Source organism: Penicillium arizonense, assembly GCF_001773325.1.
Source record: "Penicillium arizonense strain CBS 141311 chromosome Unknown PENARI_contig008, whole genome shotgun sequence".
Classification (NCBI taxonomy): domain Eukaryota; kingdom Fungi; phylum Ascomycota; class Eurotiomycetes; order Eurotiales; family Aspergillaceae; genus Penicillium; species Penicillium arizonense.
In genome coordinates, this window is record NW_019173285.1 from 104,623 (window position 1) to 117,544 (window position 12,922).

Below are 12,922 nucleotides of genomic sequence, written 5' to 3' on the forward strand. Positions count from 1 at the left end.
CTGAGTGTCTTACACTACTATAATAATATATTAGGCAATCTAGAACACAGTGGAAGGCTGTATATGTCCAAATGTAAGCACTGAAATCCTCCAACGAACCCCTCACTAAATAATTTGTCACTTGCAAATATAAAGTCAGTTTGGACGATCATGTCTCACAGTAGGCTGTCAAGACACTAAATCTTGTTTGCAGAGACCCTAGCAGACCCTAACACATTTAGTTGGGAAAACTCTACGGGATCTACACACCGTCATACTGTCGCACGTGGAACAAATCCAATAACTTTCATTTGACCAGCAAATAATGAACTAACTAGTTAACTCAAATACCTAACTTACTGTAAGGAACATGCGGGACTACAGCGAATACAGGAACTCGGGGTTCTCCCGGTCTGTCAAATCAAGCCACCTGCAGGACGTTAGGAAACACGCGCCGATATCGCAAAGTTAAAGAAAACACTCACTCTTGATTCTCCAGTCTCACATACTCCGGTCGGGCAGTGAACAGCGTCTTGCGCTTGTTCTCACGACGATACCAAAGCCAAACCCCGACCAGCAGGAACAGACACACACCCCAGCAAACAATGATGGTGATTTCAGCGGGGACGTAGCGGGGTCCGTCCTTAGGACGGAATGTCTGCGGACCTATAAGTATACAAGTACGGAGGTCAGCGCAATCCACAACCCACAATCCACAATGCACAATCCACTCCAATTTTGACACTTTGTGTCGGTGTGGTATTGTTTTTCCGAGATCCACTCACCAATGATATTTCCTGCACAATATCCAATAAGGTATAAAGCTGCGACGGTCGTCTTCTTCGTGTATCCTGCCACGTTGGAAGAGATGAGTGACAACAAGGCCACAAAGGGTGTCGGGCTAGCTTGGGTGAGATAGTAGCCGATTAAGCGACCGACATCGTTGGACAGGGGTAGCGCGACGATAAGCAACATGCCCACGATCGAGGCGACAAGGCCACCCAAACTGGCGAGGATACGTTGGCCGGTGATATGACCGACCCAGCCGTTGAGAAGTAGAGCGACGATTTCCACAGCGCCGCCAGGAACACCCAGGATCAGACTTTGTTTCTCGTCGTATCCGAAGCTTTTGATCTAGACGGTGTCAGTATTATATTCACGGTCATAGACCATAGATCATAGATAGCTGTGTTAACTTACCAACTGACTAAAGAAATTAGTAATGCCACCATTAGGAATATCAGCAATAAGCGCATAGAAGAAGAAAGCCCAAGTCATAGGATCAAGCAATGCCTCCTTGACCTGATACATTTTGAAATGCTTGTTGCCAATACCCTGCTGGTTAACCCTCACGCGGGCAACGGCCAGAATGCGATCTTCCTTCTTTAGCCAGCGCGCGTTGAGCTGGTTATCCGGGATAATCCATAGGAAGACGAAGCCCAGTACGATGGTCAGTAGACCTGTTACTAGGAAGACGATTTTCCAGGGGTCGATTGCTGAGCCGTGCTTTTCGGCTCCGACGGCGATGCCGTAGGCGACTACTCCGCCGAGAATTTGGCCGACGCCGTTGAAGGAGAACCAGATGTTGACGCGGCTTCCTTGTTCTTGTTTTGTGTACCACTGAGGGTGTTAGTAGAGGTTGGGGAGTGGAGGGGATATCCATACCTGAGAAGTCAACAAAGCAAAACCAGGCGTAACAGCAGCCTCAAAAACACCAAGCATAAACCGAATCGCAATAGCACCAGAGTAGTTCTTAACAGCAGCAAAACAGCAAAGAATTAACCCCCAGATCAAAATACAAGCAGCGGAATATTTGCCGAGAGGAAGACGCTGAAGAAGACGGTTGGTCGGATATTCCCACGCGAGGTATCCTATCACAAACGGTCAGAACACAAGCAAGCAAGAGCGAGATCAAGTAAGGAAAACAAACCAAAGTAAAACAAACTCCCCAACCACTGATACTGATCCCCATGAAGATCAAGATCATCCTTAATGCCCATGACACTCGCATAAGATAGAGTCGTTTCTATAAAGAGCAAGGAGCATTAGCATCAATCCGAATATCATTGGACGTCGCGCGTGGAGATGCAGATCAAGCCGAGATGGAGGTGGAGAAGCGGGGGAAGCATACTATCCAAATAATTCATGCCGTAGATACAACACATGATGGGCATCATATGCCAATCGATAATCTTCAATAAGCGCCGGTTCGTCGATTCATCCAGTTCGATGGCTTCGCCTTGCATCTCATCAAAGACTTTCATGGCCTCGTCGGCGTCGTGAGAGTGTTTCTCCATAGTTGGGTCGACACGTTTGCTTCGTTCAATGTCGAGGGCTGGGTCCACGCCCGAGGATATGCCGATTGATTTTTCTTCGGACATTTTGACGGTTGATTACAGACGAGAGATGGATAAATGGAGGGTGGGGGAGGTCAAGTCCAGGTCAAGAGATGGAACAGAACCTGGTCAGTTCCAGCTACTGTAGGTGTCTGAATCTCAATATCAATCTCAATCTCAATGCTATGTAGAAACGAAGAAGAGAAAAGAGCGGGGAGCTATCTAAATAAGGTAAAAAACGGTGAGAACTCCGCAGTCAGGGATGCGCATTGGAACTTGTTATCTTTATGCTTCCTATCAATGACCTCGGTGGAGTCGATAAGAATATCTGGGGTTAGTTGTGGATGTTCTCATTGGGCCATGTTGAGAGGGGGTGGGAGGATCGGCAGTTTCCCGGGAACTACCCTGTAACTCCCAGCTCGAGAGCTGGACGGATATTCCATGTCGGTGTGGAATCTGGGATGTGCTGCACATGCTGGTAGAAGTTAATACGTCAATGGAGGTCCCTAGATTTCGACCGCTTGCGGGTGTTCATACTTCCAACCACGGGTGGCTGCCCCGTGGCTTCCGGAGCCTTAACTCTTATCTCTACCTGGGCGTTAGCCGAGCTCGGGATACTACTTAAGTCACTTACAGTAGTTAGCTACTTGGCACGGTAACGGTCTTGGAATATGCTTATCTATGCTTTACTTTGAATAACTTATCATGGCATGATTCATCGCATCTTGGCTGCGAGGTTCGAGCTCCGAGTTTGATGTTCGATCTGAAACATACCTTCCACCACGCGCGGGAAATTGCCGATCCAAAGCTCAGCTCCTTACTTGCTCACATGTGGCACTCCCTTACATGAAAGACTCGTGGACCATGCACCCATGATGTAAGTGTAAGCGCCAAAGTGGCAAAGAACAGAGCAGAAGAACAGAGCAAAAGAAAAGATACTTTCCACAGCACGCAATCAAAATAGAATTTTCATTATGCATAAGAATCACCTACATGTATATGAATATGATATGTATATGCATCTACTGCTTCCCAACACGGGCAAGATACGCCTCCCAACCCTGCTGCTGGTACTGACGAGCCGCCTCAACAGGATCAGCAGCCGCATAGATACCCCTCCCAGAAATAATAAAGTCAGCACCACGACCAATAGCAGACTGAGGCGTCTGATACTGTTGACCCAGCTTATCACCCTTAGAAGAGAGGTTGACACCAGTAGTAAAGACGACAAAGTCCTCACCATCGACGGGGGCAACCTCAGCCTCGACCTCGCCCAGCGAGCGGGTTGACACAAAGCCCAGCACGAAGCTGGGATACTTGCGGGCGATGTCGACCGAGGCGGAGGTGTAGGCGCCTGTGGCGAGGGAGCCCTTGGAGGTCATCTCGGCGAGGATGAGGAGGCCGCGCTCACTGCCGTGGGGGAAGTCGGTTGCTTGGGCGGTTTGCGCGAGGGCTTCGACGATGCCTTCACCCGGCAGGATGGAGCAGTTGATTATGTGGGCCCATTCTGAGATGCGGAGGGTGCCATTGTGGTATTGTTTTTGAACGGTGTTACCGATGTCGATGAATTTGCGGTCTTCGAAGATTAGGAAGTTGTGCTTGGCTGCTAGGGCGTTTAGGCCGTCGATTGTTGCTTGGCTGAAGTCTGAGAGGATGTCGATGTGGGTTTTTATCACTGCGATGTAGGGGCCCAGGCCTTGGTTGTGTTAGTGGTGGGTGGGTTGGTTGCTGGGTTGGATTGCGGTTACGTACGATCGGCTAGGTCGAGGAGCTCTTTTGTCGTGGTTACGTCGGCTGAGACGGTCACATTGCTCTTCTTCTCTTCGGCAACTTGGAAGAGCTTGCGAGCGAGGGGGTTGGGGTGCGAGCTGGCGCGGGCGCCATAGGTCAATTGCGACTTGGACGACATGGCGGGGTTGGCGGGGTCAAGAAGCGGTGGGTATAGATTGAGGGATTGAGAGTAGGAAATGAGATTGCTGTCTAGGTAGATAGACGAGTCCCGTTTTAGAATACAATTGATCCGAGTTCAAGAGAGAAGAGAAGAATGAAGCAAGTCCAAGTCAACCGGGGAACTTTTTCTGCCAGTGGAGCCGCCACATCCCCACGGAGGCTGTATCCAATGTTCATGTTCATGTTCATCTTACATTCACTTGACATTCACTTAACATTCATATAAATACATCAAGTCCAATGATTACTGTCAAGGACGCTTAGAAGTCAAGCAAATCCCGTCCAACACCGAAAACACTCAATCCCCACAGCGCACCCTGCACCAGCCAGAAGAGACTACCACGCAGACGGCCCATACCCTGCGCCTTGCCACCATACACATAGCCGTGGAGGAAGAGAGCACGGAACACAACCCACAGGGCACCCAGGCCGGCGGCCAGTTCGGGGTACTTCAGGCCTGCGACCATAGTGAAGAACATTGTCTGGGGGGCATTCTCGAGGAAGTTGGCGTGGGCGCGCTGGGCGCAGTTGAATTTCTCGGCTAGGGGCTGAGGATTGTTAGTATAGTTCATCTGGGGACCATTGGGGTCTGGATACTGGGCATGTAGGGAATGAATGGACAGAAGGGAGGCTGAGGTCTAAGTCTTTTCTAATGGGGTAAATGGTATACGCACATTCTCCTTGCACTGCTCAATGGTGGCGTAGCTGTGCGGGTAAGGCACCTTAGCTCCCTTGCGCTGCTTGCCAGTGATAATTCCATGGACGAAGCCCAAGACAGGGATGGCACCGAGGGCGACGGCGATGACGGCACTGGACGCGTTAGTATATAAATTGGAGGTTGGGATGATTGTAGATAAAGCATACCCGTAGTTGCCAGGAACAATGATTGCGACCATGATTGGAGAGAAGTGATGTCAGTTGATGGCGTTGTGATGTGCTAGCAACCTGGCTTTATATGCGAGGATCGGGGTTAAGGGGCTCAACTCCGTCGGGGTGTCAATTCGGCCGTCTTCGTCCCCGTTTATGACACGTTTCTATTTAGGATGGATTTGTAGGATTTATAAATCAAGGGGTGAGATGTGACGTTTTTATACCGTGAAGGTATGTCATTATGATGAGTGGCATTTCGAGATGTATATACTTGTCTATATTCAGGAGAATACCTTCACACCAACTCTTGGGTTTCAAAGGAACAATGATCTAACTCCCGGAAAGTGAGAGGTATATATTCATCGTTTTACGAGGGCGCACAAAGAAGCAGCGGTAAATATGTATGATCACATTCCAGTTGTACTAAGATCAATTCCAGAACGAGCTACAACCAGACGAGCTACAACCAGACAAGGCTTGATATCTCAAATATCTCAACATATATCCGAGGCAGCAAAATGATCAAATATGGGAAAAACCAAAAACCTCAAACTACTGTTGGCATGTCAGGGCGCATGCGGCTCACACTTCCGTACTTGGCTTGCCAGGCGAAGAAGTACAACAGCGCCCCAAGTGGCTGACCAACAAGACAGAAACTAACCCAGAAGATACAATTTCCAATAACCTTGCCCTGAGGCCCCTTCACCTTCTCCAATGGCGCAGTAAGGGCGATTAATGGCAGCTGGAACATCATTCCAAAGAATGCAACGCCTGACTTGGTTAGCATACGTGCCAGTCAATGTCAACAAGGACACGAAGAACATACCAATGAAATTATGCGTGGGAATGCCGACAAGCATTTCATGCAGAACAGCAGACAACGTGAAAACCATCCCACTCGCCGCCAAAGGACTCCAACCACGGCCAACCAACGGCGAGAAAACATGTCTCTTCATGAATAGGTAGACAGGCCGATTCCACGAGCGCCAATATACACCCAAACTAGAGCTGTTCCACCAGTCGGTGTAGAACTCACGGTCTCCAAATTGCATGACTTCAGCCAGGGCGTTCAGAAGAGCTTGGAATAATGCAAAGAATCCGGCAAGCCAAATGATTAGGGAAATGGTAGATAGTTTCATCACTCGCTCCAGGATCGAGGCAATGTCCATTACAGCGATCTTGTCAATTGAGTTGCGTAGGACAGGCGCGGCGTACTGCGCGGAGAGAAGCCAGATGAACATGGCCAGACCGACGAATTCCGCCAGGCGTTTCGCGACGAAGGACCACCTGATCGATGGAGTGCGCGGGTAGACTGGCTGATAGACGAGTGTCGGGGCAAGCCAGAAGTATGCTAGGTTCTTGATAGTGATGTTCCTCGGGTATGGACATGAGGAATAGATATCGGGTAAACCAGGGTCTGCAGCGGGATTGAGCAGCGCGAGACGGAGGTCTCGGTTTGTGAAGGCATAAGAGCAATTCTTTAGCCACACGATGATCGCATGAAGCTGGCAGAGTGTGCCAATGCCTGGGTGGTGAATGTAGAAGTACACCACGAAGCTGGTCACTGCGAGACACAGCGTGGCATTCAGCGTGTGCAGGAAAGCCGTGTATGGCCAGGTTGACTGGAACACTTTCTGATCGTGTTCTTTCTCTTTCTCTGTCTTCTTCTGGCGCCCCACTGTCTCTTTCGCCGCCGTAGCGGCTGATAGCTCGATTATGTATGCCACGAGCAGGTGGCATGGTACTGATGCGTACAGTATAGACCCGAGGATGAGATCTTGTTTGCGATAGTCATGGCATTTAATGCAGATAAGAACTCCATACTAACGAGGTATTAGTCCGAATCAAAATTTTGAGCCATTCGAATCACTCACTTTCATGAAGTTCTCAATAATCAGTCGCAAGTTCATCGCCACTGTTTGAGATCAGCTATTGCATATACTCGGTATCTCCAGGGCAATCCTACCGAGGACCAGCACCATGAGGTTTCTGAAACCCAAAAAGCTGGGCGTCGTCTCTGCATCTCGACTGAGGCTGGAATGTTGTAGCTTTGAGTGATACGCAGCTACATGGCGGTATTTACTGCGTTTGGGTTTTGACGGGGGAGACTCGGTTCCAGAGACAATACCATTAGTGAAGTTGGACGACTCTTCACGAGCGGTCGTGATAGCTTCAGTCAGAGAGGCCATTTTGACACCCTTGCAACCTTGGCGGTTGGAAGTTGGCAGAGTTGGGGAGAGTCGAAGGGCCCAAGCTAAGCTCCGAGCAAACCGAACCGAAAGATCAGGATGGTATCTCAGAACAAGCTAACCCCAAGACCACAATGACAATTGTCCATGACAATGAGAAGAAAAAGAAGAAAGAAGAGTTAGAAAGACAAAAGTCCAAATCCCAACGGTCAATAGACATGGCGGGGGTGCAGGTATCATAGCGCATAACCAATCAGCGGATACTGCCATCCCGAGCTCCCTCCGCTTTTTTCTTTGATAGCTTCACTTGTTGACTTTGACTTCCGCTTCATCTCGACCGTTCTCCATAAGCTTGTCAGTTATGGCTTACTATGAGGAGCACGGAGGCGACGGCCAATTCGGGAGGTTTAACAAGAATTTCGAAGGTCCAGCCGGACCGCGACGGCCACGTACGTGCAATGCCCTTCTTTCGGAGATACCTGAGTCTACTAACACCCACAGGACTCGTCACCGATTATGGCTCGTCGATGGTACAATGGATGCGCACACGGCAACCGCGTTATAAGGGCAGCCATCGATTAGAGACCGAGCGACCGAGCGCTAGCTTCGCGGTCGATGTATGTGTCGCATGAATTCTACTGGCTCCGGACAAAGAGACTGACGTGTGAAGGTTCTTCCCCCGATGGCGCGACCATTTTCTGCCGTCGATACGATCCCCGTACGACACCTACACCAGTCTATCGGAAAATCAAAGAAGCCCATTGTCGTGGTGCGATGGACCCCCGAGGGAAGGCGACTGTTGACCGGTGGCCATACGGGCGAGTTTATGCTATGGAATGGAACGGCGTTTAACTTCGAGACCGTTATGGATGTGCGTATTTACAGAGTGTCTGTGGATGAGGGATCTTGCTAACGATGCCCGTTTCTCGGTTTAGGCACATTACGATCAAATACAGGCTGGCGTGACATCGCTGGCATGGGCTCATAGCCAGGATTGGCTGATTTCCGGCGGACAACGAGGCGATATCAAGTACTGGCGACCTAACTTCAACAACGTTGAGACGATCGATGACGCGCACCACGACGCTGTTCGAGACCTAGCCTGGGCACCCAGCGATACCAAGTTCCTTTCAGCGTCCGACGATACAACCCTCAAGATCTTTGACTTTACGACTCGAACGGCGGACACGACACTTACCGGACATAACTGGGATGTCAAGTCCTGTGACTGGCATCCGACGAAGGGGTTGCTTGTTTCTGGGTCTAAGGATCACCAGGTCAAGTTCTGGGATCCGCGTACTGCTCGCTGTCTGACGACACTCCACAGCCACAAGAACACTGTTACATCTACGCGGTTCTCGCGGGTGAACAGCAATCTCCTTGCTACTTCGTCTCGTGATCAGACGGCGCGGGTGTTTGATTTGCGGATGATGCGCGATATTTGCATTCTACGGGGCCACGAGAAGCCGGTTTCTTCCTTGACATGGCACCCGATTCATAGCAACCTCATCTCGACTGGTGCTGAAGATGGATCGCTATATCACTACCTCCTCGATGAGCCCAACCTGCCCAGTGGTGTGATTCCCACTGTGGCACCTTACGACAGTCCAGACCCCGCGAATACACCTGCCCAAGTCATCTACCCAGCACACAAGATTCAGTACGCTCACGGGGCTACGATTTGGTCATTAGACTGGCATCCTCTGGGCCATATTCTGGCCTCGGGATCTAAAGATAACTTTACTCGATTCTGGTCTCGGACTCGACCCGGTGAGACTAGTTACATGAAAGACCGATTCCATATCGGTGAAGAGGCCGCAGAAGCCCAGGGCACATGGAGCCGCGGGTTCGGTCGGAAACAGATGCGCGAAGAAGAGGAGCAAGAGATGCAGGACGAAGCTGATAGTCTCGTTGACCAACGACGACCTGGCGGTCCCGCTCTACCGGGCATTCAAAGTGCGCCGGGCGGCCAACCTGACGGACCAGGCCTGCTACCTGGCATTGGCGGAGCTCAGCCTCCTCCACCTGGAATGGCTGGCGTCATGGGTGGGATGGATCCTGGTCGGTTGGCCGCAATCATGTCCACTCAACAACCGCCTTCGCAGTCGAACACACCCAACCAGCAAATGCCATTCCCTCCACCGCAAGGTATGCCACCGGGTATGCCTCAAGGAATGCCGCAGATGGATTTGGTGCAACTGCAGAAGCAGCTCCAGGGTTTCCCTATGCCACCCAACCTCAATCTCCAGGCCATAGCACAAAACCCTGGTTTCCCTGGATTCGGCGGTCTGCCTGGTCTGCAGGGCGGCGGCATGCCCGATGGAAATCGGAGGTAGTTGAGATCGGCTATTGTTTGCAATGCACGATCGGTTTGCTTTGGCGTAAAGGACTTATAGCATGGCCACTTTGACGCGGGTAACGGCGCTATTTGAGATATCATTTCCCAGCTGTATAATAGGTTTCCGGGTATTTCGAAGTTCAAGCTTCGCCAATGGGATTGTTGTGTTGAGAATATCGCGAGTCCGTAGGTGCGTTGCATGTTGTAGCCCACGTTTTGTTGTAATGTAGTACGCTGAAGGAACATGACCTCGAGTAGCCTTCAATGACTTAAAGACCACCCTGCATCGGGAAACTGGTCACAACAAGGACCATGACATTGACACCGCCCCATATCATCGGCAGCCAAGTCGACATCCTGAAATTGCCCGCTTCATACACCGCACCGAGGCTATCATTCCAAAGTCAGCTGCCCACCCCCCAGGCCGAAGATGTAAAAGATAGACTCACACAAGCCCAACTATACTCCCAGCGAAGAGTCCTTGTAGCCCCGCAATAAAGCTGTATACCAAAGGCACAATCCAAATCACACTCCAATTACGGCAATGTGTCAGTATCGCACAGCCAGCAACAGTCAGATGAGTCGCCGCATAGAAAATAAGCGTCCAGAATAAAGTAAAGCGCCAAATATCCGTCGTGTAGTATAGATAGTAAGCTTGCTGATGATGCGACGGCAAGAAATCGTACAACGAAGGAAACGACGGCACTTCGTAGTTGATCGGAACGCGATTATTAGCCATGGGCGAAGCGGCCGCGCAGGTTCAGCTGCAGCGAATATCAATCATCGAAGCATCGTCTAGAAAGATGAATAAAGCCGTGAGATATATGAGCTCGGGTGTGTCTGTATAGAAAGTAACCGCGTCGCGAAAAGGAAAGTCCACTGACGATGCTTGTTTGCACTGTTTGCCAGACCCGGACCTCGGCTGCGTCTGGGGTTCTCCGCGGTTGATCATCTCACCTCCCTGAGCGATGTGAGCCTCTGTCTGGGCGCATTTGGATTTCTTTTCTCTTTGGTTGGGTTTCAATGGCGACGGAACGCTCTCTGGCTACGCTGCTGCGGTCGCTGCAGGCGACTTCTAGCTTCCAGGATGCTGCTGGGTAAGTGTTATCTACTCCGACCACGGACTTGGGCGTGAATGTGAATGTGATGTTAATTATATCATCAGTCTTCTTCCTACAGTTACCAGCTTCCTGTCTATGCTAGGGAATCCCTTGAATTTGACTCTACTCGCCTCTCAACTTCTTACCGCTCCCTCGCTCTGGAGTCAGCCCGTTGACCTCCATGCTTGCCGCAAGATCCTTAGCGTCTTCAATACTGCTGCTATTGCTGTCTTGCAGAATGATACTACCGATGAGCCGCGGATACCATATGGAAGGAATCGCAAAATTGAGTGCGATGCTTGGGTGAAGGCCATTGCGGAGGGCGCTGATGACAAGTCCCCGCGATGGCGGCATACACTCCTGCTGGGTGGTATCCTGATGGGATTCGAGGGGCAGAATCGTCAGGGTCTGCCGCGGCATATTCGAATCAAACTTGAGTCTGCGCTCGCTACTGCGGCACAACTAGCGTTGGAGGAACTGAGTCCCGAGGCTGGTATCGATGCGCAGTGTATCACCATGGTGTTGAATTACACATTCGAGCTCTTATCGGATCTTGAGAGAAGCAAGATTGATTATGATCGCTTACTTCCCGCCATGCTTCAATCGGCATACTTGTCCCCGGAGGGTCTCGAGGGTGGATATTTCTTGGGATCTATTGATCAAGATATCGTCGAGGCTCCCGGAAAACAGTTTCGATGGTCGGCAGACTCCCCTACATTTGCTATTGTAACTGCAATAGCTGCGCGTCCGCTTGTCTCGACTTTAGGTCCTCTGTCACGTCTCATTGCACATTCAATTGATAATGCGCGCGATCCAAGGATCGTTGCCCGTACAGTTGATCAACTGGCCGACTTTGTTCGGACCCTGATGGTACAATGGCGACAAAACAAGTTGTCCGAGATTGATGTTGCAGAGGAAGTTGAGTTCCTCGATGCCGAATCGCGCGAAAAAACACTTCCTGCGCTTTGGCAAATGTTGCGGAATTGCTTATACTCGGTGGTTATCGCCCTCAGGGCCGTCCTAGGAAGAACCATCAATGATCCGGCTCTTGCTGCCAACAGTAGTAAGCTACTATCGAATCATTACTCTTGGCTTAATACTCATATTCCATTTAGGTGCTCCGTATCTGTCGATGCAAGCTCTTCATACCCTTCGCAACATGTACTTCATCTCTTCTCGGATCGGTCAGAATGCCTCATCGCAGCAGACCTTTGTACTGCTGGCAGCCATCGACATCCTTTCACAATACCCCGATCTTGCTGAGAACTTCTTGCGAAGTATAAAGCCCAGCGAGATTGGACAGATCCCGGCTCATCCAGTCGAACGATGTCTGGATCTTTTCTTCTTGAATGCTGCGGAGCATTTCCCTCTTGTTCTATCTCCCGGGACAAATGAAGAGCTACTCCTATCGGCGGCATTCCCATACCTCACAGCCGGTGCCAACAACCTTCTGCTGGAGATTTTCGAAGCTGCTCACAGCCTGGTGCTTGTCGTCTTCGCCATTCCCCATAACTCGGAACTAGCAGCCAAGCACCTCCCCTTTTATATTGATAATTTATTTGCCGTAAGTCCCACCCATTCGTTGAATGGAAGCAGCTTCTAATTCCGTACAGGTCTTCCCCAACAACCTTTCTGCACGCCAATTCCGTCTCGCTTTCAAAACCGTCATCCAAATCACAGCACCTCCCTCACCTTTAGCGAATAGCCAACCCCTCCTGCCTTCCGTCCTGCTCGAAGTGGTTCATAACCGCGCGTTAAATGCTTCCTCCACACCCATCCCGGCCCAAGGACCAAATCCCGACTTGAGTCAAAGCCCACCTCTCTCTGAACAAGCTGTCCTCACTTTGGCTCTTCTTGATTCTCTTTCATTCCTCCGAGTCGACGATCTTAAGGAGTGGCTGCCCCTGGCGGCACAACTGATCAATGCAATTTCTGACCGCAATATGCGCCACACTTGCATCGATCGGTTCTGGGAAGCTCTCGCCGGCGGCGAGATGGACGTTGACCGTGCTCACTGCTGTGTCACTTGGTGGAGCACGGAGGGTGGGCGTGAGCTTGTCCTCTTTGGAGCCGAGACCGCCGGTGACTCAGATGACAGTGGACCTTATATGAGTGGTGCAGTCGGTGGTGTTGCACCCGAGAGTAAGCTATAATGATGAC

General features: G+C 50.6%; 7 protein-coding genes across 7 annotated transcripts; 2 read left to right on the forward strand and 5 right to left on the reverse strand.

The window, feature by feature from the left end:
* Positions 1-460: 460 nt before the first annotated feature.
* Positions 461-2,360, reverse strand: PENARI_c008G04468 (allantoate permease family MFS transporter; the record flags this gene model as incomplete). The annotated part of the gene is made up of 6 exons (XM_022631420.1): positions 461-645; positions 765-1,113; positions 1,180-1,599; positions 1,645-1,850; positions 1,910-2,005; positions 2,111-2,360. 6 exons carry the CDS (start codon positions 2,358-2,360, stop codon positions 461-463), a joined length of 1,506 nt encoding a protein of 501 aa, XP_022488498.1.
* A 977-nt stretch (positions 2,361-3,337) lies between these two features.
* pyrG (orotidine-5'-phosphate decarboxylase pyrG) lies at positions 3,338-4,224 on the reverse strand (the record flags this gene model as incomplete). Its single annotated transcript, XM_022631626.1, has 2 exons — positions 3,338-4,011; positions 4,068-4,224. 2 exons carry the CDS (start codon positions 4,222-4,224, stop codon positions 3,338-3,340), a joined length of 831 nt encoding a protein of 276 aa, XP_022488827.1.
* A 301-nt stretch (positions 4,225-4,525) lies between these two features.
* Positions 4,526-5,161, reverse strand: PENARI_c008G04879 (MAPEG family protein; the record flags this gene model as incomplete). Its single annotated transcript, XM_022631437.1, has 3 exons — positions 4,526-4,813; positions 4,940-5,075; positions 5,130-5,161. 3 exons carry the CDS (start codon positions 5,159-5,161, stop codon positions 4,526-4,528), a joined length of 456 nt encoding a protein of 151 aa, XP_022488841.1.
* A 521-nt stretch (positions 5,162-5,682) lies between these two features.
* On the reverse strand, positions 5,683-7,324 carry PENARI_c008G00874 (putative diacylglycerol O-acyltransferase (DgaT); the record flags this gene model as incomplete). The annotated part of the gene is made up of 4 exons (XM_022631293.1): positions 5,683-5,906; positions 5,962-6,958; positions 7,010-7,050; positions 7,102-7,324. 4 exons carry the CDS (start codon positions 7,322-7,324, stop codon positions 5,683-5,685), a joined length of 1,485 nt encoding a protein of 494 aa, XP_022488698.1.
* Positions 7,325-7,685: 361 nt separating this feature from the next.
* PENARI_c008G11657 (WD40 repeat domain-containing protein) lies at positions 7,686-9,660 on the forward strand (the record flags this gene model as incomplete). Its single annotated transcript, XM_022631668.1, has 4 exons — positions 7,686-7,773; positions 7,826-7,941; positions 7,995-8,195; positions 8,260-9,660. 4 exons carry the CDS (start codon positions 7,686-7,688, stop codon positions 9,658-9,660), a joined length of 1,806 nt encoding a protein of 601 aa, XP_022488500.1.
* Positions 9,661-9,931: 271 nt separating this feature from the next.
* On the reverse strand, positions 9,932-10,401 carry PENARI_c008G10847 (uncharacterized protein; the record flags this gene model as incomplete). The annotated part of the gene is made up of 2 exons (XM_022631634.1): positions 9,932-10,052; positions 10,112-10,401. The coding sequence occupies 2 exons, from the start codon at positions 10,399-10,401 to the stop codon at positions 9,932-9,934; spliced, it is 411 nt and encodes a 136-aa protein (XP_022488492.1).
* Positions 10,402-10,685: 284 nt separating this feature from the next.
* pex8 (putative peroxisomal membrane protein Pex17) lies at positions 10,686-12,915 on the forward strand (the record flags this gene model as incomplete). The annotated part of the gene is made up of 4 exons (XM_022631610.1): positions 10,686-10,759; positions 10,828-11,825; positions 11,878-12,326; positions 12,376-12,915. The coding sequence occupies 4 exons, from the start codon at positions 10,686-10,688 to the stop codon at positions 12,913-12,915; spliced, it is 2,061 nt and encodes a 686-aa protein (XP_022488666.1).
* Between the last annotated feature and the right edge of the window lie 7 nt (positions 12,916-12,922).